Genomic DNA, 21,477 nt, shown 5'->3' with positions numbered 1-21,477 from the left:
CCATTTTAAAGTGAATAATTCAGTGGCGTTTAGTGCCTTCTCAATGTTTTGCAATGACCACCCCTTTCTAGTCCCAAACATTTTCATCACCCCAAAAGGAAACCCCGTGCTCTTTAAGCAGTCACTCCCTATACCCCCCTCCCCACAGTCCCTGGCAACCACTAATCTGTATTCTTTTTGTGGATCTACATATTCTGAATATTTCATATAAATGGAATTGTATGTTATACAATATGTGACCTTTTGTGTCTGGCTTTTCACTTAGGATATTTTTAATGTTCCTTCACCTTGTAGCATGTATCAGCACTTCATTCATTCCTTTTTTGGCTGAATACTCTTCCATTGTATGGATATACCACATTTTGTTTATCTAGTCATCCATTGATGGAGAGTAATATTTAATGCTGTCTTTGAAGCAGTGTGACATCACTTAGCAGCACAGCAGTGGCAGAGTAGAAAGCTATTGGGTTTGGAGTTAGACCACTCACCAGTCAAGGGATTATAGCCAAGTAAGTCACTCTACGTTTCTGAGCCTCAGTTTCCTCATCTGTGTAATGGGAATAATAATATGTAGTCAAGGAATTGTAGTGAGAGTTAAATGCAGTAATTGTCAGCTTGCTAAATTACCTGAAGGCATCTGACGAGAAAAAAATGCAGAATTATAATGTTAAAACTGGAAGATTCCTTAAAAGGTAATTTATTGGTTCCCTTTGTTAGAAACAAGGAAAGTAAAACCAGAGAGGTAAAGCCCATAGTCACAAGGCAGGACAAGGCCCAAGACCCAGGTCTAACATGGGGCCCAGGGTTCCTTCCCCTTCCATCCACAGTGGCACGGAGCCATTCGAGCACATTAATCCACCTACAGTGGGGTTTTTTCTTCCACCCAAGTGGGTCAGCAAACTTAGTTCTTTATTTAAACTGCTTCCCTTCTGCTTCACTTCAGCTGAGGGATGATGAACAGAGAGCCGTTCCCCACCAGGCTGGAGGTGGATTTTCTGATTAAGAGATCCAAGTGCACATTTCAGGAGCAGACGGCCGCCCACCACGGAAACACAGCCAGAGGTTTTAGAAATACTGAAGCTACAGCTTCTGCATGTGTAGAATACCTTCAGGTTCTCAAGGGGGAGAAAATCAATCTCAAAGCTAAAAGGAAGGAAGGCAAGTAAATGATCAGGGTTTCATAGCAATTAAAAGGGATTTTGAAAAACGATTCGTCTAGAAACATTAAGTCTAGTAATAGGAAAGTACTCTGAAAACCCTATCTGTTGGTTCCCAAAAGAACATGTGATCACAAGTAAGAAACGTGCAGTATGGCATGGCATGTTCAAACCCCGAGCTTGCCAGAGCGTATGGTTTTCTGTCTGGCAAGCATCTGTGATGGCAGGTGTGTAGACTGTTCAGCTCAAAGTAGAAAAGATGGATGAAGAGTGAAGTATGTTAATTGTTGTAAATTATGGACTCTGCAGCCATAAAGTAGACGCATCAATGCCTGTATCTTCCATTAAATCTATTAGGCTAGTTAAAGAGAACTCCATTTATTTCCCTCAGATGATTTTTTTTTAAATCCTTTGTCAATTTTTATTGTCAGAGGTCTCTCTTCCTTTTGGGGAATATGGAAATATGGAAAGTGATAATTTTGGGGAAAGGGAATCTGCTCTTCTGCTTAGCCCTTTTTAAACTGAATTTGTTTCCCAAGGTTAAGTGTATTCTTGCAAGCTACATTTTACAGAAAAATGGATAGTGTGAGTTTGTCTCTAGCTTACTACACCTGAGGATGGCAAGTGATTGGAGGTTTGCCCCCGTAGCAGGTGTTATAACCTTATTTCATCCAGCTCACACCTTTCATCGACTGTGACCCTGAACCAGGAAACTGAGAAAAGCATTGCTCAAGAGTTTGTTTAATAAGTATTTTGGTTTCTGTTTGTTCACATTTTCTTAGTTGCTTTTGGAAAGCTGGATCATTCATTTTATTCAAGACCATTGAAAAATATTTCTATGCCTCATTCGAAAATTAATTGATTTGGTATGCCTCTGTGGTCTTTTATTCTATTATTTCTATTACCAACTTATGCATCTTTATAAGGAAGAAAATAACTTAATGAACTTGAACTGTCCCATGCATCATAGACTAACTTGCTGTTTTTGTCCATTTTCTTAATATATTTTTCAATTCATGTGTGTGCTGTTCTGCAGCCTTCATTGTAGACTTGGCACTTCATGGGCTGACCACATCTATATACTCATTTTAAATTCTTTTGTAATATCGTGGTCTATTGATTCTTCATCTTTTGCTTAGCCATTCCCGTATTGTTGCAAAGTTAGGGTAGTTCCAGTTTTTCATCCTTAGAGATTGTGCTACTGGCTGCATCTTTATGGAAATGTGTGTGTGTGTGTTCCGTGGATCCCACGCTCATAGGGAGCCGGGCTGGGGTTGGGAGATGCAGTGATGTGGGGCCTGAGCATTTCTGGCAGTCAGCAGAGGAGGATGATGCCAGCGTGACCTTCCCAGCTCTAGTTTGAATGGTCCTATGGAAAACTCCAGGGTACAGCTCACTGCTGATTCAGTCACAGGCCTTCAGGGCCAGCCAGGCTGTGCCAGACCTCTGTCCCCTGCTGAGCGCCGAGCATGCTGAGTTTTTATTATTACAGAGAAGAAGGAAACTCGTTCCCCATCATCGAAGGGCGAAGCCTAGCTCTGATGAAGAGAGAGATGCTCGTGGATGGAGACGCTAGGTACCACCTTCACTCTTTCTTTTCCTCTCTGCCTTGGTATATTAGGACTATGGGGATGCCCTCCGTTGAAATGTTGAACCCATGAATAAATCATCTCAAAAATATTTAGACAAAGCAGCTACAAAAACCAGAGCTCTAGTTCCGAATGAAACAGCCCTGGGGAAATGTATGCCTGGTAGTCTGTTTACTTTCATGCTGATGAATATCTGCAAACAGAATGGCTGGGAATCCTATTCATGGAGACGTTTTAAAAAATAAATCGGAGCAAGTTTGCATGCTTATATTCCCTTCCAAATTTAGAAAGGCATAATTCATGTTTCCAACAGCCCAGGGGATCTGTAAGAGGATAAAACCTCTATTTATCCTCACCAATGATGGGGAAAATTATACTTGCACCAAATGGATTGCAAAAATTCACCATGCACTTTCTGAGGTTTTTCACTTCTTTGTATAATAGGCAGAGTATTTTTATCCTGTAATGTTTTCTGGTATGAATTGCTGTAGGCTCTTCAAGGAGGCTTTTTTAATATATAAGTAACCAGCAGAGGTTAGTTGTAATTTTTTGGCCTCTTGACTTGTGGTAGTGAAAACAACTGAGTTGGTCTCACACTGTAAAATGAGGTTCCAATAAATGGCTATCTACTTAAGCAGTTAGGATAATCTTGTTCCTTCCTGATAATCAATGCTGGCATTGTCTGGTTCCTAACAGATGTGAGCTTATTTGAATGCATCTGGAAAATGAGAATGGTGATAGTCACCTGTGCTGAGGAAATACAGCATCAAGAAATATGAGGATGGTTAGGAAACACCGTATCCAGTCTGCTTCTGTGAATTAACTTCTGGTTGCGTTTTAGTGCACACAAGAGCACTTAGTAAGCCATTCTGCCAGGGTATCATAGCTGTTGCAATTTTACCTGTCTGATCCTAAACCCAGTGATTCGGTGGCCAGATTTTTTTTTTTCCCCAATAATCTGCAACCAATTTTGGAACACATGAGCTTTTAAGAGGATTTAGAACTTTTAATTCACTGGTTTGGTTTATCCTGAAACTTACCCTTAAAATAGCAGGTTCTAAAACATGAATCTTGGGTTTCATCTGAGGATACTGCTCTTAGCAAAAGCCTTCCTCCAGAATATAAAAAGGTCAAAATAAAGGCTAGATTTATCAGCAGAGATAAATAGCAAAGGCAGAAAAAAGGGGTAGAAAGGGAAGTCACAGAAGCTGGCTTAAGTAAATCCCCTGGCCGGCTTTTATTTTGTTGTGTCTTTCCATGCCTCTCATCTGTACTTTGCGGAGTAAATGGGATTTTGGTAAGGCAAAAAAAAAAAAAAAAAAATTATAAAAATATTAATGATAATTGCTCATGGTGACTTAAGAAATATCTGAAGTGGTTCCTCCCCCGTTTGTCCGGTTCATGAGAAAGGCTTGTTTACATTGATCTGTACCTAAAAGAAGCTCAACTTGCTTTTCTTTCTGTTGGGGTCTGTGTGACCAGCAGTTCTCACATGTTGCAGTTATCTTCTGCAGAAAGGGCACATGGAGCTGGGGCAACGAGGACAGCCACTTTTAGAAAATCTGGTCTCTGGGGATGATTACCAGCTGAAGAAGTTTCTAATATGGATCTTTGAAAGCTGCTTATTTCCCTTCTTATTCCCTCCCTGCTCCCCACCCCTGGAAGAACCTGTGTGCTGAGCTATGAAAAGCTGCCGTCTTTCTGCAGTTTGTTAATTAATTAGCAAAATCTCCCCGGAGCCCTTAGGCCCCTTCCTCTGTCCAACAGCAGTTGTTTATCCGATGATCTGCTTGGCTCCAGCCGTTGGTTTCCCAACAGGTAGTAACTCTTTATTAGGTGCTAGGTCTGGGGCCACAAAGCTGGGTCACCTCCCCTGACTGTGTTGATGGTGAATTTATTGCTCACAGCAGGGGGCTCCAGTTTGTTGTACCTAAGGGAGAATAATGATGATATTGCATGCGGAGAGGCCTCTCCTGGGAGCATTTTGGTTGTTGTGAAAGTAGTTTCAGTTTAATGTTCAGTTCAGTTCAGCCACCCCAGCTAGGAGACATCTGCTGACAGCACCCTCCAGAAGGCCTTGCTTCCCAAGGCATATCTTGTTCAACCTTCCAGCCAAGAGCCAATGGGCTGGAAGGCTGTGCCCTGTTGAAAGTGGAGTTTGATACAGTTGGGGGAGCTGGCGCTCTCCCTGCCCCCCATGGGAGTGGGAAGGTCTCACTGGAACCTGAGGCCACCTTCTGGGCCCTGGAAGTAACGAGGAGGTCTTAAGACAAAAGCTGAGACAGCAAAGAAGGGTGAGGGTCAACAGGTCCCATGCAGTGGACGGACAGGCTTGTGCTGTGGTCCTTGAACTTCCTGATCTGTGAGCATCTTAAGGAAAATGCCCAGGCCTGACCTGAGGTTCTGATTCAGCAGGTCTAGGACGAGGCCTGGGAATCTGAATGTTAACAAGTGCTCCAGGCGATTTTGACGTAGGTGAGAAATGCTGGAACTAGAGGGCTTCCTTAGACCTCAGAATAAACCTGGGCTCTACCACTAACTTCGTGTTCTTGGACAAGCTAATTGAATCGTTCTCTATAAAATGGGTTTAATGCCTCACAGAACTGTTGTAAAGATTAAATGAGATAATATATGTAAAGCGAAGTGATAAGAAAATGGTACTTGTTGAGGCATTGAGGAGCAGGGAGTTTAATTGGCTTGGGGGAGAGATTAAAAACACAGTGGAAGATAGAAAAGTGGGGTGTCTAGGCAGCCCCTCAACAGTTACCACAAAAAAGTATGCATTCAGTAATCTTCAAAATGGGCCAGATTGTGAAATCCATTTTCAGCAAGTTATTTTTAACTAGTAAATAATATTTTAATCGAATGTTTTGAATAATACATTCACATATCATAAAAAAGGTAAAAATTCTTCTTCCCACTCTTGCCTGTTGTTCTTCCCCTCACCCCCATCACACAGATAACCACTTTTAATGATAAAACAGTAGCAACATTAGTAATTGATAACAATCATTGATCACTTACTCTGTGCTACCTACTGTTCTAAGAGCTTTGCAAATATTAACTTATTTGCAAAACTTTGAGGTAGATATTTTCTCTTTTATATACAAATGAGGAAACTGAAGCACAGAGAGGTTAAGTAACTTGCTCAAGGTCACTCAGCCATGTGCTGGAGCAAGGAGTCAAACCCACATAGTCTCACCTGGAGTCCACTGAGCTATCCCCTGCCACCCTTCCAGAGTCTCTTTACGCAAATACAAGCACATAGTTCCCTCTCAGTTTCCCCCGGAAGTTAGCATACTGCTCTCCCTGTTTTGCACCTTTGGTTCTGTGATTCATACTTCTTGCCCGAGCTGTCCCCCTTCGGGACAGCTTCCTCATTCTTTTTTAAAGTACCCCCTTCGGGACAGCTTCCTCATTCTTTTTTAAAGTACTGCGTGATTTTGATTACAGTTACAGATGTGCGCCGGTTGTGGGTTCCTGGGTCTTCATGCCCTCTGCACCTCAGCAAGCAGTCACTGCTGGTCTGAACCTGCTCGGGGGGGACCCCTGCACCGGGGTCAGAGAAGCTGGGAGGGGTGATCGCACAGGGCCTGTGGAAACCCTGGAAAAGGGGTTCCATGGGGAGTCCGGGGGGGTGCGAGGTGTTAAGCAGGGAGTTGGGATCTGAATTATATATTTAAAGAATACGCAGGCGACAGGAACCTGGGACTCCTACATTTCCTGCTCGCCACCTCTGGCTCCCGGTCTCCCTGTCTGTTGGCACTGCCTTGCCTCCTCATTGCTGACCTGTCATCTGTGCCCTTCAGGCCACATGGTGAAACACAGCCACCGACAACTCCCGTTTTAGCCACCTCGGGCGAGACTGACCCGCTTGCGATTCAAGTTCCAAAATCCAGGCAAGAGAGCTGATTGGTCTAGCCTGGGGCGTGGGGGGGGGGGTCAGGTGCCCCTGGACCAATCATTGACGGCCCCGGGGGTGGAGGCGGGAGCAGAGTGGGAAATTACTTCTTCCCAAGATGGTGGCTCTCGGGGTGGCGGGGATGGGAGAATGGAGGTGAAAGGGAGAAAGTTCTCGGGAGAGAGAAGGCGTCGGCGGGCAAAAGTCACTTCCCCAAGGCCTCACAGCTGTTAGGGGCAGACGCGATTCTCTTGAACTCTCATTCTGGCAGAGTATATCTATATGAAGTGAACTTTAGCCTTTTTTTTTCCTGGCGCCTTCTCCTGATGTCTTCTGGATACTCATTTCCTTCTTTTATTTGTTTTCTCCAGGTACATGTCTTAAGCTGATCATTAGGATTTCCTTCCCCAATTTGAGCTGTAAATGGATTTTTTCCAAGGCTAGCTCTACCTAGGAAGAGAAATTAAGTGGGATGGAATTGATAGTTGCTCTCTGGTACACAACTCTGGTCTGGAAAGACTTGTGTTTAACAAAGAGCTATTTTGGTTAGTAGGAAAAATTAATAATGACTGACTCAGCCCCAGAAAGAGGAAGCAGTTTTAAGTTCATTTTGAAAAATAGGAGTTCAATTCAGGGACAGGATAGACAAGGGAGATTTCCCTCACCTTCCTTTTGAGATTTTTATCAGAGATAAGAATCATGTTTTGTGTTAAACTTTAAGGTACTTTTCGTAACCAAGGAAGGTGTTTTCTTTAAACTGTTTATATCTTTATTCCCCATTTGTGTTTATTTTTGACCAGATGATTATCCAAATTCTATTCTGATAGAAGTGGAACCCTTTTCTTTTTCATGTAACATATCTGAGCCTGTTTTTCTTATAAAATCAGGCTGGTTTTGTTTTGCTCATCATTCAGGATGGGTTAATGGCAGCCTAGAGGGAAAAAAATCACAGCTTGTTTATTATTCATGTATCTTTGTACAGTTTGTTTTAAAATAATCTCCAGTGCAGAAGATAGATGTAGGATTCTTTCTTCTCTTTTGGGTTGATGAGTTGAAGGGCTTTAGTATATAAACTGACCTGCAACCTGCCAGACTTAATGTGACCCCGTTAGGGTCTTTGAATAGCTTTAAATTAGCTACAGGACCCAGGAATTTTACTGTGAAAAACAGAATGGTTGACCTATTTACCTATTCAGTTTTCTTTCCTTTTATCCCCGTCTGGTATTTTCTGAAGAGCTGCAGACAATGCTGGATGAAGCTCATCCTGAAGTTGTCATTGTTAAGGGGCAGCTCCATGGAGGGCGGGGCCTGCCAGTTCAAGAAACGTCACAGATTATACCCGACTTCCTGCCTCTGAATTTTAGTGTCAAAGACAGTGTTTGTTCCAAGAACCAAGTCAGTGCAGTACAGTTGAGAAAGCACACACTGTGGGGCCAGATCACCAGGAATCACATCCCAGCTTGAAACTGAACTTTATCTCCAAAAAATGCAGCCTGGCTTTGAGGAGGGACAATGAGTCTATAAAGCTCCTGGCCCATACTTGGCAGGTATTAATAAGTGGTAGCTACATAATTATACTTTCTCTTGAATTTTATAAGTTTCAAAATACTACATACCTCATCCTAGGTGATCCTGACTGTGAAAATTAGGCCCATATTTGTAGCTGAGAAAATCTGGTTCTGAGAGGTTAAAGGTTGGCTTTCCTACTTGCACCATTTTTTTTTACCTGAGCCAGCTACTGACCCAGCCTGGGGGGCCTGACACATTCAGGTAGGTGCCTATGGTTCCCAGGATGGATCACTAAGTGGGCTTTCCCTGAACGGTCACTCAACCACTGTCCTTGGTGCCAGGAATGTGGGATGACCTCTCTGGAGGTCGGTGACCTGTCCCATGTTGTTTTTGGCCAGAAATCCATCCATCACCTGTCATTTCCACTGGAGGTCCTCATCGTCCAGTGGACAAAAGGACCACTTCTGGGGTCCGATTGCCTGGATTCAGACCTGCCATGCCCACTCATGAGCCAGTTACTCAACTGCCCTGAGCCCCCAGTGCTCGTCCGTGAAGGGGGTGAGGGTGGTGTCTGCCTCCCTCAGGCTCCAATGAGAAAACGCACATCAGTGTTCTAACAAGGTCACGGCCCTCTGTGTATTCACATGCACAGAGGACATTGTCAATTAGGGTTATGGATGGGATGGGGTAGCAATGAGTAAATAAATCCTGCTGCTCCCCAAGTGGCAAGTCCTTGAACAGTGCAGAAACTCTCTTCTGATGTTGGTCTCCTCTGAGCTTTCATCCAGGCCTGGGAGGGGGACAGGGTGATTTTAAGCCACAGAGAGGACCTGCTGCCACTGAACATCCAATCTAACGTCCTGATAATCACAAAAGCTTCCCCTTTTCTCTGTAACTAGCTGTTTACAGATGAAGTTGAAGCTCTCTGATGGGCAGTCACTTCACTGCCTGGGCAGGTGGACACGGAGCTCTGTCTGGTCTCCAGTCCAGTGCTCTTTTGTGTAGCTTTTCTTAGGAAAGAAGTGTAAAGAAAAACTGACATCACCCTTGTAAATCAGACAGAAAATAAAGGGAGGGGAAAGCCTAAAGAATGTAGGAAAACAGATTCAGGGTATTTTTCTTTTAAAAATAAAATGATATCATGGAAGTGGAGGATAAAGTTCTGTTGCAGTCTGAAAATAGTAATTAGGAATTTGAAGGTTAGACATACAGAGTTAATCTGTAATCCAGACCAAGGTAGGAGGAAAAGCTTGTGTCTTTTCAGGGATTCTGAGAAACTCCAGCAGATAAGATTTAATGGAGACAAAACTCAGAGTACCCTTGGACCCACATTGATCAGATAACAGGCTTAATTTTCACTTTCACTTTGCTTCTTCCACCTTTTGATGACAACTTTGGGAGAAGGTTAACGAAGCAGTCTTAACAAATGCTCAAGGGCATAGAGTTCTGCAACTCTGATGTGGAAGTCTGAGGTCTAGGTCCCGAATTGGCCAGTTACTCATGCCTTTCTCTGAACCTCAGTTTCTGTAGTCATAAAATGAGGGTTAAAACTCTGTTCATTCCTTCTTACAACGAATATTTATTGAGCAACTTATGTGCCAGGTTTTATTGTGGGTGTTGGGACTGAATAATTCTGAGAACAGATAAATATCTCTTCCCTTGTGGAGCTTATGTTGAAGTGGATGACTAATAAAGCCACTTCCAACTCTTATCATTCCATTTTTTTTTCTCTATAGTTTAAATGATATCTGATGTTCCAACTACAGTGCCCGAATGCCACACTTGGTAAACTGGACAGTCAGTGCCTGGAGGTTGGAAGGGACCTACCTCGTTTTAATTGCATTGTCCCCCCACCCTCCTCCCTTAATGTAAAGGAAATTGAATTATGACATCCATATGGAAAAGTGCACACATTTTTCAGTTTTCACCAACTGACACACCCGTGTAAACAGCACCCAGATCAAGAAACAGAATATGACCCACACCCAATAAAGTCACATCTCCTTCCAGTCCCCAACCCTCCCATTATAGGGAAATCACTCACCTGACTTCTAATACCATGGATTAGAATTTTTTTTAAGTACAATTTTTATTTTAAGATAATTAAGTATTTTCTCCCAATGGTAAAATCTTAAAACATTATACTACAAAACCACAACATGAAGTTCACATCAGCTGGAGACCTTGTTTGTTACCAGTACCACCACCAAGATTGTGAATCAGTTGTTTATAGATGATACCTAGGCATTGTTATGTTTTTTTTTTAAATTCAGTTTTATTGAGATATATTCACATACCATACAGTCATCCATGGTGTATAATCAGCTGTTCACAGTACCATCATATAGTTGTGCATTCATCACCCCAATCTATTTTTGAACACTTTCCTTATACCTGAAAGAATCAGAATAAGAATAAAAAATTAAAATATAAAAGAAAACCCAAATCACCTCCCCCAATCCCACCCTATTTTTCATTTAGTTTTTGTCCCTATTTTTCTACTTATCCATCTATACACTGGACAAAGGGAGTGCAATCCACAAGGCCTTCACAATCACAGTGTCACCCTCCGTAATCTAGATTGTTATACAATCATCTTCGAGAGTCAAGGCTACTGGGTTGGAGTTTAGTAGTTTCAGGTATTTACTTCTAGCTATTCCAATACATTAAAACCTAAAAAGTATTATCTATATAGTGTGTAAGAATGTCCACCAGAGTGACCTCTCGACTCCATTTGAAATCTCTCAGCCGCTGAAGCTTTATTTCATTTCATTTCGCATCCCCCTTTTGGTCAAGAAGACCAAATCACTTTCAACAACTGTTTCCCACGATGCTGGGTCCAGTTCATCCCCATGAGTCATACAGGGATTAGATTTTGAACTCTATAGAAATGGAGTCATACAATATGTACCCTTTTGTATATGTCCTCTGTCTTAGATTCCTAGGGATACCATAACAAAGTTCCACAGACTGGGTGGCTTAAAACAGTTTACTGTCACACAGTTCTGGAGGCCAGATGTCAAAAGAGTCTATAGCTGTCAGCAGGGCCATGCTGCGTGTGAATCTGTAGGACTCGGGCAGTGGCTTGCCAGCAATCCATGGCCTTCTTTGGCTTATGGCATAACTTAATATCCACCTCTATCACTTGACTGTTCTCCTGCCTGTGTTCAAATTTCCTCTCTTTGTAACACTTACATTGGATCAAGACCCACCCTAATCCAGTTTGGCCTCATCTTAACTAATAAGATGTCTTCATGGATCTAAATAGGATCACATTCATGGGACTACACGTTAAGGCTTGAATGTATGTTTTGGGGGGATACAGTTCAATTCGTATCTTCTTTCACTCAACATTCCATTGGTGAGATTTATTCATGTTGCTTCATGTTGTCATGGTTTGTTCATTCTTGTTGTTACAAGGTTTTCATTGTATATTGTATATTTCATGAATATACAACAATTTATCCATTCTACTATAAGTGGACATTTGGATTATTTCCTGTTTGGGGCTGTTTATAAATTGTTTTGCTGTGAACATGTGGACCCATCTTTTGGTAAATATGTTTGCATTTCCTTTGGGTATATACCCAGGAGTGGAGACGCTGGGTCATAGGAAATATGTAAGTTCAATTTTAGGAGATTCTGCCAGTTTTCTGAAAAGTCTGTATGAAGTAGCCTCCCACCCACAGTGTATGATATTCCAGATGCTGAACCTGATTGCCAGCACGGTTTATTCTGCGTTGTAGCCATTCTGATGTGTGTGGGCTGGAGTCTCGTTGTGATTTTGATTTGCGTCTCTTTGGCATTTAATGAAATTTAGCAAGGGACCCTGTCCTTTTTAACATGACAGTTACACAGAGCCACCTGCCCACTCAGGTCACTTTTCTTCACAAATATAATTGGCAGCTTTCTTGGGAGCCCCCTTTCATGCTAATAGTAAAACCAAAAGGCTATTACTGTTCAAACTTCTTTCATGGCCCCTAACCAGCTTTCTATTTCCACAGGATGAAGAAGAAAAATGGCACAGAGTGCTCGATCAAGACCATCCGGAACCAAGAGACTGAGCCTGAATTTCGGTATAGCATGGAGTTTGAGAAGGTGGGCAAATGCATCATAATAAACAACAAGAACTTCAGTGAAATGACAGGTAGGTGTTTGGACATGGGCTAACCTTTCCTTTTTCCTTTCATTCCCTTCAACTTGGATCAAGACTTGTATCAGATGTTCATCAAAGATACGCTTTGCCCATCTGCTGTGGCAGACACCTCCTCCACAGATGGTTTTTGTATGTCCAGGGGAAATTTTTAGGAATCGGTGCAGGGAAATCAGGAACTTTCAGCCTGAGGTCCCACCATGTGTTTTAGCTGACATGGGACTTTGATCAAAAGAACTAAGACTAAAGGGGAGATTGTAAGAGCTGTTTGACCTAGACTGGAGCTGAGAGTTATCAGAATGTGAGGCTCAACTTTTGTAGCCAGCCTGAGTTACCTGATCTTCAGGTTTGCTTCTTATTTCATTTGATCTTTTAAAATGGGGTCTTGGAAGGTGTTCTCTATACTCAGAGCATTTACATTGGTATTGCTCACCCAGGGGCTCCTTGCTTGATTCCCACAGGGATGGGCACCAGGAACGGGACGGACAGAGATGCTGAGGCCCTCTTCAAGTGCTTCCAAAGGCTGGGTTTCCAAGTGGTCGTCTATAATGACTGCTCCTGTGCGAAGATGCAGGACCTGCTTAAACAAGGTGAGTGCTTTCCCCTCCTCCCCTGCCTTATTCCTGCACCTGGGAGGAGCAGAATCCAAGCTGCTCTCTGGAGGACACCTTCGCAGGGCAGAGGAATTTCAGCATGGGAAGCCTCTCTTTTCTCCTGGCCAGTCCATAATTCTGGGGCAGGCAGGACTCTTGGAGGAAACTTAGGTATCTCCGTGAAAAGAAATCAGCTCAAATTACAGTAAGATTTTGTCTATATAGAACTATCTCAATTTCACAAAGCTAGTTCCTAGGGAAGGAGGAATTTCTTTTTGTTCTGTCCAGAACAGAATTTAAGTGTAAACTCTTCCCTGGTGGCAGATAGGGAATAATAGTTTCCCATGCTTCTGAAATACCTTATTTTTTATAATCACTTTCACCGACTGTTTCTTTAGATCTTTAACACAGCCTCTGCAGTGTTGATAGAATATTAACATGCCCATTTTATAAATGTGGGGATGGGTCTTTAGAGAAGATAAGAGACATAGGGAAGGTTACAATTAATAGGCGCAGAAGTGAAACTCGTGCACTGCCCTTCCGACTCCAAAACGATTGTGTTTTCTATGATACCCTATCCAGTGGGTTGCCATCTGGGCTGCTGCTCTGGCATCTAGGGCAAGTGTTTGAAAATAATCTCCTAGTAACTGCTTAAACAGTGACCCACTGGCAGTAGATAGAAAGAGTCCAAATCACTGCTGCTGTTCTTAGCTTTGCAACTAAAAAGTGAAAAGCCCCCACCTACACTTTATTTTTTTTTTAAGTAGGTACCTTTTCCTAATTTCTTCAAACTTGAATCTTACAGGCTGACCTCCTGGAGCCTAGTAAGCCACGTGGTAGGGCAGACTAGAGAGGGAGAGTCTGAATTCTGGTTCCAGTTGAGTTCTAACAGCTGCGTCAGCTAGGCAAAGCACCCGATCGTCTGAGGCTTTGCTCTCCTGCACTGGGGGTCACAGTGCCAGCCATTCCTGTCTCTTGGGGTTGGAGTAAAGAGTAGCTGAGTGGAGATTGTGAACATGCTTTGCAAAGTATAGTGACCCACACAGACATAAGGACTTGTCCTGATTATAGTTCTGTGCTCATGAAGACAAGTCATTCCAACCGAGATGAAAGCACATCATGATCGTAGAATGTTCGTGCACTGTCCCATCAAAGCAGCAAAGCAGTTATGTTTCCTTCACTGCATGTGTAATAGGTGCCAGTAAGGGCAAAACTCCATTTTCCAACTCGTGTCTCAATTCATCTAATCTTAACATAAACCAAAGGGGAGAAGGAATTTCAATTTTCACTGCCCTTGTCCTGTGCCGTTGATGCCACAATTAATCCAGAACCACTGTGCAGGGGCAAAAGCATCACAAAGATTAGATAGGAGAGACCACAGCTGCTCTGCCTGGAAGCAAAGAGGCTGCAGGGTCTTGTAGCACCCCAGAATAGAGTGAGGCTCAAACAGGTGGAGTCACCTTGGGCCAAGGTTAGAGAACCTTTCTGAGACTCCATTTTCTTCTCAATAAAATAAATTTTGCCTACTTCAAGGGATTTTTGTAAGGATTAAATAAGATAACTCATAGAGAGTACCTCAACCATTGCCTGCACATAGTAGATGCTCAAGAAATTCTAAATCGTATTCTTTCCCCGTCATTAATACTAGCGAAGAAGAAAGGATATATTAGTTACTTCAGTTTAGTGATTAGTTTAGAATCACAGAACCTTAGATGAGTTCAGTCTGGGCCAGCTAGCTATACAGTTTATGATTCTTCTCCACAGTATCATAGCTTGAGAGCAAATCTAGCATTTCTATCTTATTTTTTTTAACAAAGAGTTATATGATGCTTATTCTGTACACTGCTTTGCAAATACTAAATAAGATTTAGAATTTCTTGAGCATCTATTACATGCAGACAATGGTTGAGGTACTCTCTGTGAGTTATCTTATTTAATCCTTACAAAAATTTAATGGGTACTATTAATATCACCATTTTGCAGATGAGGAAACCCAAGCTCAAAAAGGTTGAGTGACTTGCCCAGAGTCACAGAACTAGCAAACAGGAGGGCCATGCTCTCTCTGCCCCAGGACACTGCCTGGACCTTCCACCACTCAGAGCTCACTTCCTCTTGACCAATGAGAATTCTAGAATTCTCCCTCTCTCTAACTTCTCTCCACTGGTCCTGGATGGACTCTAATTGTAGACGGCCCAGTTTCCTGCTGCACCCTCCCCCTCCCTGGTGCCTCTCCAGCAATAACTGGCAGCTGCAAGGCTGGAAGGGAATACTAGGTCTAAGGTCCTACAGGACTTACGGTTTGACTTTTCAGTATTAACATTGTTTGCTTGCAGCTGCTGAAGAGGACCATACAAAATCAGCCTGCTTCGCCTGCATCTTACTGAGCCACGGAGAAGAAAACTTAATTTATGGAACAGATGGAATAACACCAATAAAGGATTTGACTGCCTGTTTTAGGGGTGATAGATGCAAAACCCTTTTAGAGAAACCCAAACTCTTCTTCATTCAGGTAATCACTCTTCAAGGCCAATACAACTTAAAATGGGAGAAGATTAGACAATTACTTGAACTGCTTCATTTTCACAAATCCACACATATTTCAGTTGGGCTATGCAGATTCGGGGTTTTGTTTTTCTACGTTTTAAACGGTTGGCATATGTATTAGCATGATCACAAATTGTGAAGGTTTCTGTAAGACACTGCACTGCTTTTATGTGCTTTGCTTAGTAATTTCGCACAATAGTCATTTCATTCATTCATTCTTTCACTCATCAAATTATCATGGAGCTCCTAGTACATGCCAAGCACAGTTCTAGGCACTGGGACACAGCAGTAGACAGTGCACACGGTTCTATTCCCAACTCCATGGGGTGATCTCTGCTTTGATTTTTAGGCTTGCCGCGGGACAGAGTTAGATGATGGGATCCAGGCTGACTCAGGGTCTGTCAATGACATGGATGCTAACCCCCGATACAAGATTCCCGTTGAAGCTGACTTTCTCTTCGCTTATTCCACGGTTCCAGGTATCAAGTCAAGTCCATTGTCTGCAGAGATACCATTCCATTCTACTATCGAAATGCAGCCTTGGAGACCTGTATTAGTTTTCTGTTGCTGCTGTAACAGCTTACCACAAATATGGTGACTTTAATACTACACATTTATCCTGGGGCTCTGTGGGTCAGAAGTCTGACACGATCTCACTGGGGCTAAAACTCAAGGTGTTGGTACAGCTGCATTCCTCCCTGGAGTCCTAGGGGAAGATCTCTTTCCTCGCCCTTTCCAGCTTCTAGGGGTCACCCACATTCCTTGCCTCAAGGCCCCTTCCTTCGTCTTCAAAGCCAACAACCTCACGTTTTTATGACCCTTCGTTCATCATCGTTTCTTTCTCTCTGACCACAGCTGGGAGAGCTTTTCCATTTTGAGTGCTGTGATTAAATTGGGCCCACCTGAAAATACAGGAGATTCTCCCCATCTCAAGGTCCATTACTTTAATCACATCTGCAGAGTCCTCTCTGTGTTTGAGGTAACATACAAGTTCCAGGATTAGGTCATGGACAATGGACATCTTTAGGGAAGGGTGTTATTCTGCCTGCCACTGGGATGTGTGCACTTTTCTCTCCAGGGAAGCTGAGTTCTCTCATTTATTATTACTATTCTTGCTGTTAATTACAAGAACAAACTTTCCTATAGCGCTTTACAGTTTAAAGAATGTTTTTCATGACTTTAACCTCATATCATCCTTAGAATAATGGTGTAGATGGCTAGAAAATGTATTATTGCTATCTTAATTTTATAGATTAAAAAAAATTGAGTTCAGGTGAAGGTAAGTGATGTGCTCAAGGTCACATACCATCTATTTTGGTACCTGATAGAGCTGTAGCTCAGACCAGGGGTCCTGACTTAGTCTCGGCCACTTCATACGGCAGCCTGTAAATAGGTACCAGGTATCAGTAATCAACAGGCCTACTCATCGTTTGCCAAGCACCATGTTTGCCTGAGCCTGTTCAATGAAAGTCCTTCCTTTGTTTCGGGTAAAAACTATCACTAACTTAGAATTCTTCCAGCTGTAATAGTGGTTTGTCAAGTGCTTGAAACAATGGTGTTGGCCACAGTCAGCAAGTCAGTGTGGTTGGAAAACCGGCTCTGGCAGAATCTGCAGATGGGATTTTGTGACACTGATAACTTCACACCTTTTAAGGATCTTTTAAGATAGAGAATAATTTGGTCTTACTGTAAATAAAAGGGGGGCAGTGTAATGGGAGTGTATATTTGTGCAAACAAACCCAGTGGAAGATTATACAAGCTCTGAGCAAGGTCCGGCAGAACTAAAGAAGGAGATGTGAACTCTTCTGGAGGGGCAAGCATGAGAAGCTTTCCTAAAGAGGAGGAGCTGTAACTGAATCCTGAAATTATCAGACAGCAGGGTCAAGGGCAGAGTGCCGAGAGGTCCAAAGGCCCAGGGCTCTTGGTAAAGCTCAGGAACATCCTTAAAGCTGAATCACAGGGTGTGGCAGGGCATGGCAAGGGTTGAAACTGGACAGGAAGGCAAGGGAACCCATCGTGGTGGGCCATGTGGGCCCTGCTAAGCAGTTTGAACTTCACATTGATGAAAAGGTAGAAGGGAACCATTTTAGGCAAGAGAGTCACAGGATGAGATTTGCAATTTAGAATGGTCACTTTGGAGACCCTGTAGGAATGGGATTGGAGGGCACAAGCCTGGAGGCAATAATGAAAGAGACGTAACACTTGCCAAGCTCACTATGTTATTATACTGAATGAGGTAATTTATGTGCGCACACTCTACAATGAATTCATTGTAAGCTGCTAGCTCCCCTGAGCTGGAATGCTCCAGCTGCAGAAAAGAATTTTAAGTGCGCGTCAGTCACTTCACACAGATAGGTTATTTCTGTTTATTGTACATTTCTGAAATAACTGATTGCTATAAATAATGATGATCCATGTCTTATCAAACTAGTTTAATTAGTTGGCAGTAGAAGGAAGAAGTACAGCTCATCATGTAAACCAAATACAACTTGACTTTGTTTCACAAAGTTCTTTTAAATTCGGGGCAGAGGCAGAATCTTTTCCTATCCTTGGATGACAACTCCAGCAGGTCTTCTGGCTTTTCTGTTTATTTTAAGATATTAGACAATATTATGGTCACTTTTTAAGTCACATTACAGTTGCAAAACTGCAACCAGAAAGCTCAGTCTGAGATAATAACTAAAACTCTGACCCCGACTTGGCTTGAAATCTCTTCCCACTTCTAGGTCAGATCTGCTTTAGGCTGGAGACCTTCAAGTGGCTAAGAAGGAGGCTTTGATCCTTCTGCTTTCCCACCTCCTCTCCCCTTTGCCAGATCCCTTTTTAGATTCTCCCAGGGTCAGAGATGTGAGGAAGAAGTAGGGCATAAGACACGAGGACCATGGTCATATGGCTTCTTGTACTCTGGGCCAGCTGGGTGCTTTCCTCTTGGGTGCTTTCAGGCGTTCCTGGGTTCCCTGGGCCCTTGCTCCTGCAGTTCCTGGTTACACATTGTGATTCCTTCCTCAACTCCTGTACATCCTCCTACATACATGGTTACTCTCTTTATGCTGAGGCCTCCTTGCCCCTCAGAAAGTCCTGTAAGACAGGGCCCAGGACAGCCAAGAGCCAGTTTTCTCTCCTGCTGCCATCCTGTGTCCTTACAGTGCTGGCCATCCCAGGACAGTAGGCTCTCCTGGCTCTGCCTTTAGGATAGTTGGTCATTCAGCCGTCTCTGGCCTCTAGATTTTTTTTCAGCAAGAGCCAGGTTTTAGTTATCCATGTCCCCCAAATAGCAGGAACACATCTCAAAATTCTCCACGTGGTTCCCTGCATATCCCCGTCTAGGCTCGGGTTAGAAAATAGCCAAGAGGGTGGTGAGGAGTTCCAGAGTTACGGAGTAGGTTCTCCAGCACTTCCTTTGGAAATCTCCATGTGCATGGACTTGTCTCACACTCACTGAGGTATCTGATATGTATCTTGTGGGTGCCTCCATCAGAACTGATGCAGGAGGTGTTCTGTGGCATCTAGCAACACTGGTCCTTACCAGTGTTGTCTGTTACACGATTTCCAGGCTGTGATACCAACACATCTGTGCAACCCTCTAAATCTAGGAGATTTGCTCCCTGAGCACACCAGCATAATTCTCATTAATGACTCACATGCAAAGTAGGATGAAATCATTTCAGAAAAGCAGGGGCAAAGGCCCCAAACACTGAGAGCTCATTCTCAGTTGTGAGTTGGAGCAGCTACCAGAGTCAGCTGGTTTCATCTTCTCCTTTCTGTCCTCTTGAAGGCTATTATTCATGGCGGAACCCAGGAAGAGGCTCCTGGTTTGTGCAGGCCCTCTGCTCCATCCTGAACGAGCACGGGAAGCGCCTGGAGATCATGCAGATCCTCACCAGGGTGAACTGCATGGTGGCCAGGCACTTTGAATCGCAGTCTGATGACCCACACTTCCATGAGAAGAAGCAGATCCCATGTGTGGTCTCAATGCTCACCAAGGAACTCTACTTCTGAAAAAGAACCATCCCGTTGGTGCCTCCTAGCTGGGAAGCTATGAATCATTTGCCAATGAATCTTTTTTTTTTTTCCTGAGGCTCTTGAAATATCTGGGACTTCTAGAGGATTTTAATTTCAGGAAAATTCATTGATCCAGCAGGGAAGGAACTTTCTGGTGCTGTCTCATGTTGCTCTGAATTTTGAATATTTTTTTTTTTTACAATGTTATTCATTTGACAACTTTGTAACTTTCTCTTAAGATTAATTTCCTGTTTGTGTTTCTTTCATTTTGTTATTGCACTTAGTATGTACAACAAAAACAACCTCCTGAGCTGACTCTTGACTGTGTCTGCTGCGATTGGTGGTGACATTGGTAGAAAGTCCGAGTCATATTTGCACCTGGCAAAGAGGATCCCAGTGCTTGGCAAAACCAACAGTTGAGAGAATATTCATTCACCAGTACTGCAGAAAATGGGTATTGGGTGTGGTTTGAATGATTTTTTATTGGCTTAGGACAGATTCTCATGCAAAAATGCCCTGATGCATTAGAAGAAAAAAAAGTCAGTGCATCTAATGTATATCAGTCAGGATCCAGTTAGGAAAACAAACCATTCTAGGTATTTCAACAGAGGGAAAGTACTACAGGAATTGGTTTACAAAGGTGGTGAAAGAGAAGCCAAGCAGCAAGAAGCTGTTACCACACCTTCAGCTATAAAGATAATGGGAGGAGGTATGACTCCCAGAGTCCAAAGCTGGGCTGTCCGCAGAAACTAGAATTATGGTGGGAGCTGGGACCATGAATGGAGTGTGGCACATGGTGCCATGGCAAGGGCAGAGCCACTGCCTGAGATGGAGGCAATGCCAGAAGCCAAGTCAGATATAGAAAGACCTCCTGGCTTTCTGGCTTTGTCTCTCTTCTGCCCTCTAATCTTGCACCAGTACCTTACCATTCCAACCCTATCTGGAAACCAGCTGGCATGCCTCTAGATATGTGAGTTCCTGCAGTACAGAGCAGAGCAAGCAATAGCAAGGCAAGGGAAGAGCAAGAAATGGATGTAAGCCTGGCATATAATGTGAATATAAGTAATCATACATCCTAATGTTCAGCAATTCATCCTTTCAATCATTTACTCAATGAATTGTCAGGTATCTATGTATTGCTCACTATATACAAAATCTGTTTTAGCATTAAAATTTACCTTGGGATTTTTTAGATGACTCCAAGCCTTATTCTGAGTAAATTTTTGTTACCTCTGATTCTATAAGTGGGGAACAGTTAATGGCAAAAATTTTTGCACTTTGTTTCCAAGGTGGTGTTATATTTTGAATTATTGATAAATTACTATTTTATTCTACCTAATAATTGGTTAATAAGCAAATGTTCATATTTATTGAATAAAATATGTTGGTTAATTCCTAACCTTCCTGGTTTGCTTTCTTCTGCAGTTATTTATGGCACTGGAAAAATGAGAAAGCAGAATAAGTACTGATCCTCTTGTGACACATAGTGTTTCTTTTGAAGCTTGAACTCAAAATAATAAGTAAATAATCACTTAGAAAAAGCAACACTCTTCACATAAGGGGCTAATCAACTTATAAAGCGTCTTATGATGGTCTGCCATTTATTCATTTGACAACAAAATCACATGGTGTAAAAGTATCTTGTTTCAATAAGAAAACTAATTTAGGGCCAGTTTATTAGAATTTTCCCTGGTTTCCTGCCATCTAAAATACACCAAATGTTCAGAATTTAAGTGGAGACATGAATTAAGAATCAACAGGCATGTACTCTACCAGTCCCAGAATACATAGGCTGTTCTTTGGAAAATAGACTATCCGATTAAATGTCCCTATCATAGAAATAAATGTGCATACATGTTTTGTAATTGGAAGTAAAATAATAGCTCTTTAGTTATTTTCATGATAAACTTCATTAAAAGAAAAGAAATGATTCCAAGTGTCAGGGTTATTTATAAGGTTTTAATTCTCTGAGCAGTTATAGGCATTGAGCTCACAGATAATATCATTTTTATATCACTTTAGACCAGAG

At 42.5% G+C, this 21,477-nt stretch overlaps 1 protein-coding gene across 5 annotated transcripts in view; it reads left to right on the top strand.

Moving 5' to 3' along the window:
- CASP7 (caspase 7) overlaps window positions 1-20,798 on the top strand; it is a 40,525-nt gene extending 19,727 nt beyond the window's left edge. For 4 of the 5 annotated variants that reach the window (XM_037805109.1, XM_037805108.1, XM_037805111.1 and 1 more), the window contains exons 3-7: window positions 12,161-12,303; window positions 12,771-12,899; window positions 15,236-15,411; window positions 15,796-15,925; window positions 19,222-20,798. In XM_037805109.1, the coding sequence (XP_037661037.1) occupies window positions 12,161-12,303; window positions 12,771-12,899; window positions 15,236-15,411; window positions 15,796-15,925; window positions 19,222-19,445 (802 nt within the window). In that variant the 3' untranslated portion in view covers window positions 19,446-20,798. Of the gene's footprint in view, window positions 1-2,566; window positions 2,734-12,160; window positions 12,304-12,770; window positions 12,900-15,235; window positions 15,412-15,795; window positions 15,926-19,221 lie in introns of those variants that run through there. The other variant, XM_037805112.1, reaches the window with a different exon arrangement.
- The last annotated feature ends 679 nt before the right edge of the window (window positions 20,799-21,477 follow it).

Source organism: Choloepus didactylus, chromosome 15 (genome assembly GCF_015220235.1).
Source record: "Choloepus didactylus isolate mChoDid1 chromosome 15, mChoDid1.pri, whole genome shotgun sequence".
Classification (NCBI taxonomy): Eukaryota; Metazoa; Chordata; class Mammalia; order Pilosa; family Megalonychidae; genus Choloepus; species Choloepus didactylus.
Note: the sequence above shows the minus strand (reverse complement) of the source record. Positions and strands in the feature narration are given on the sequence as shown.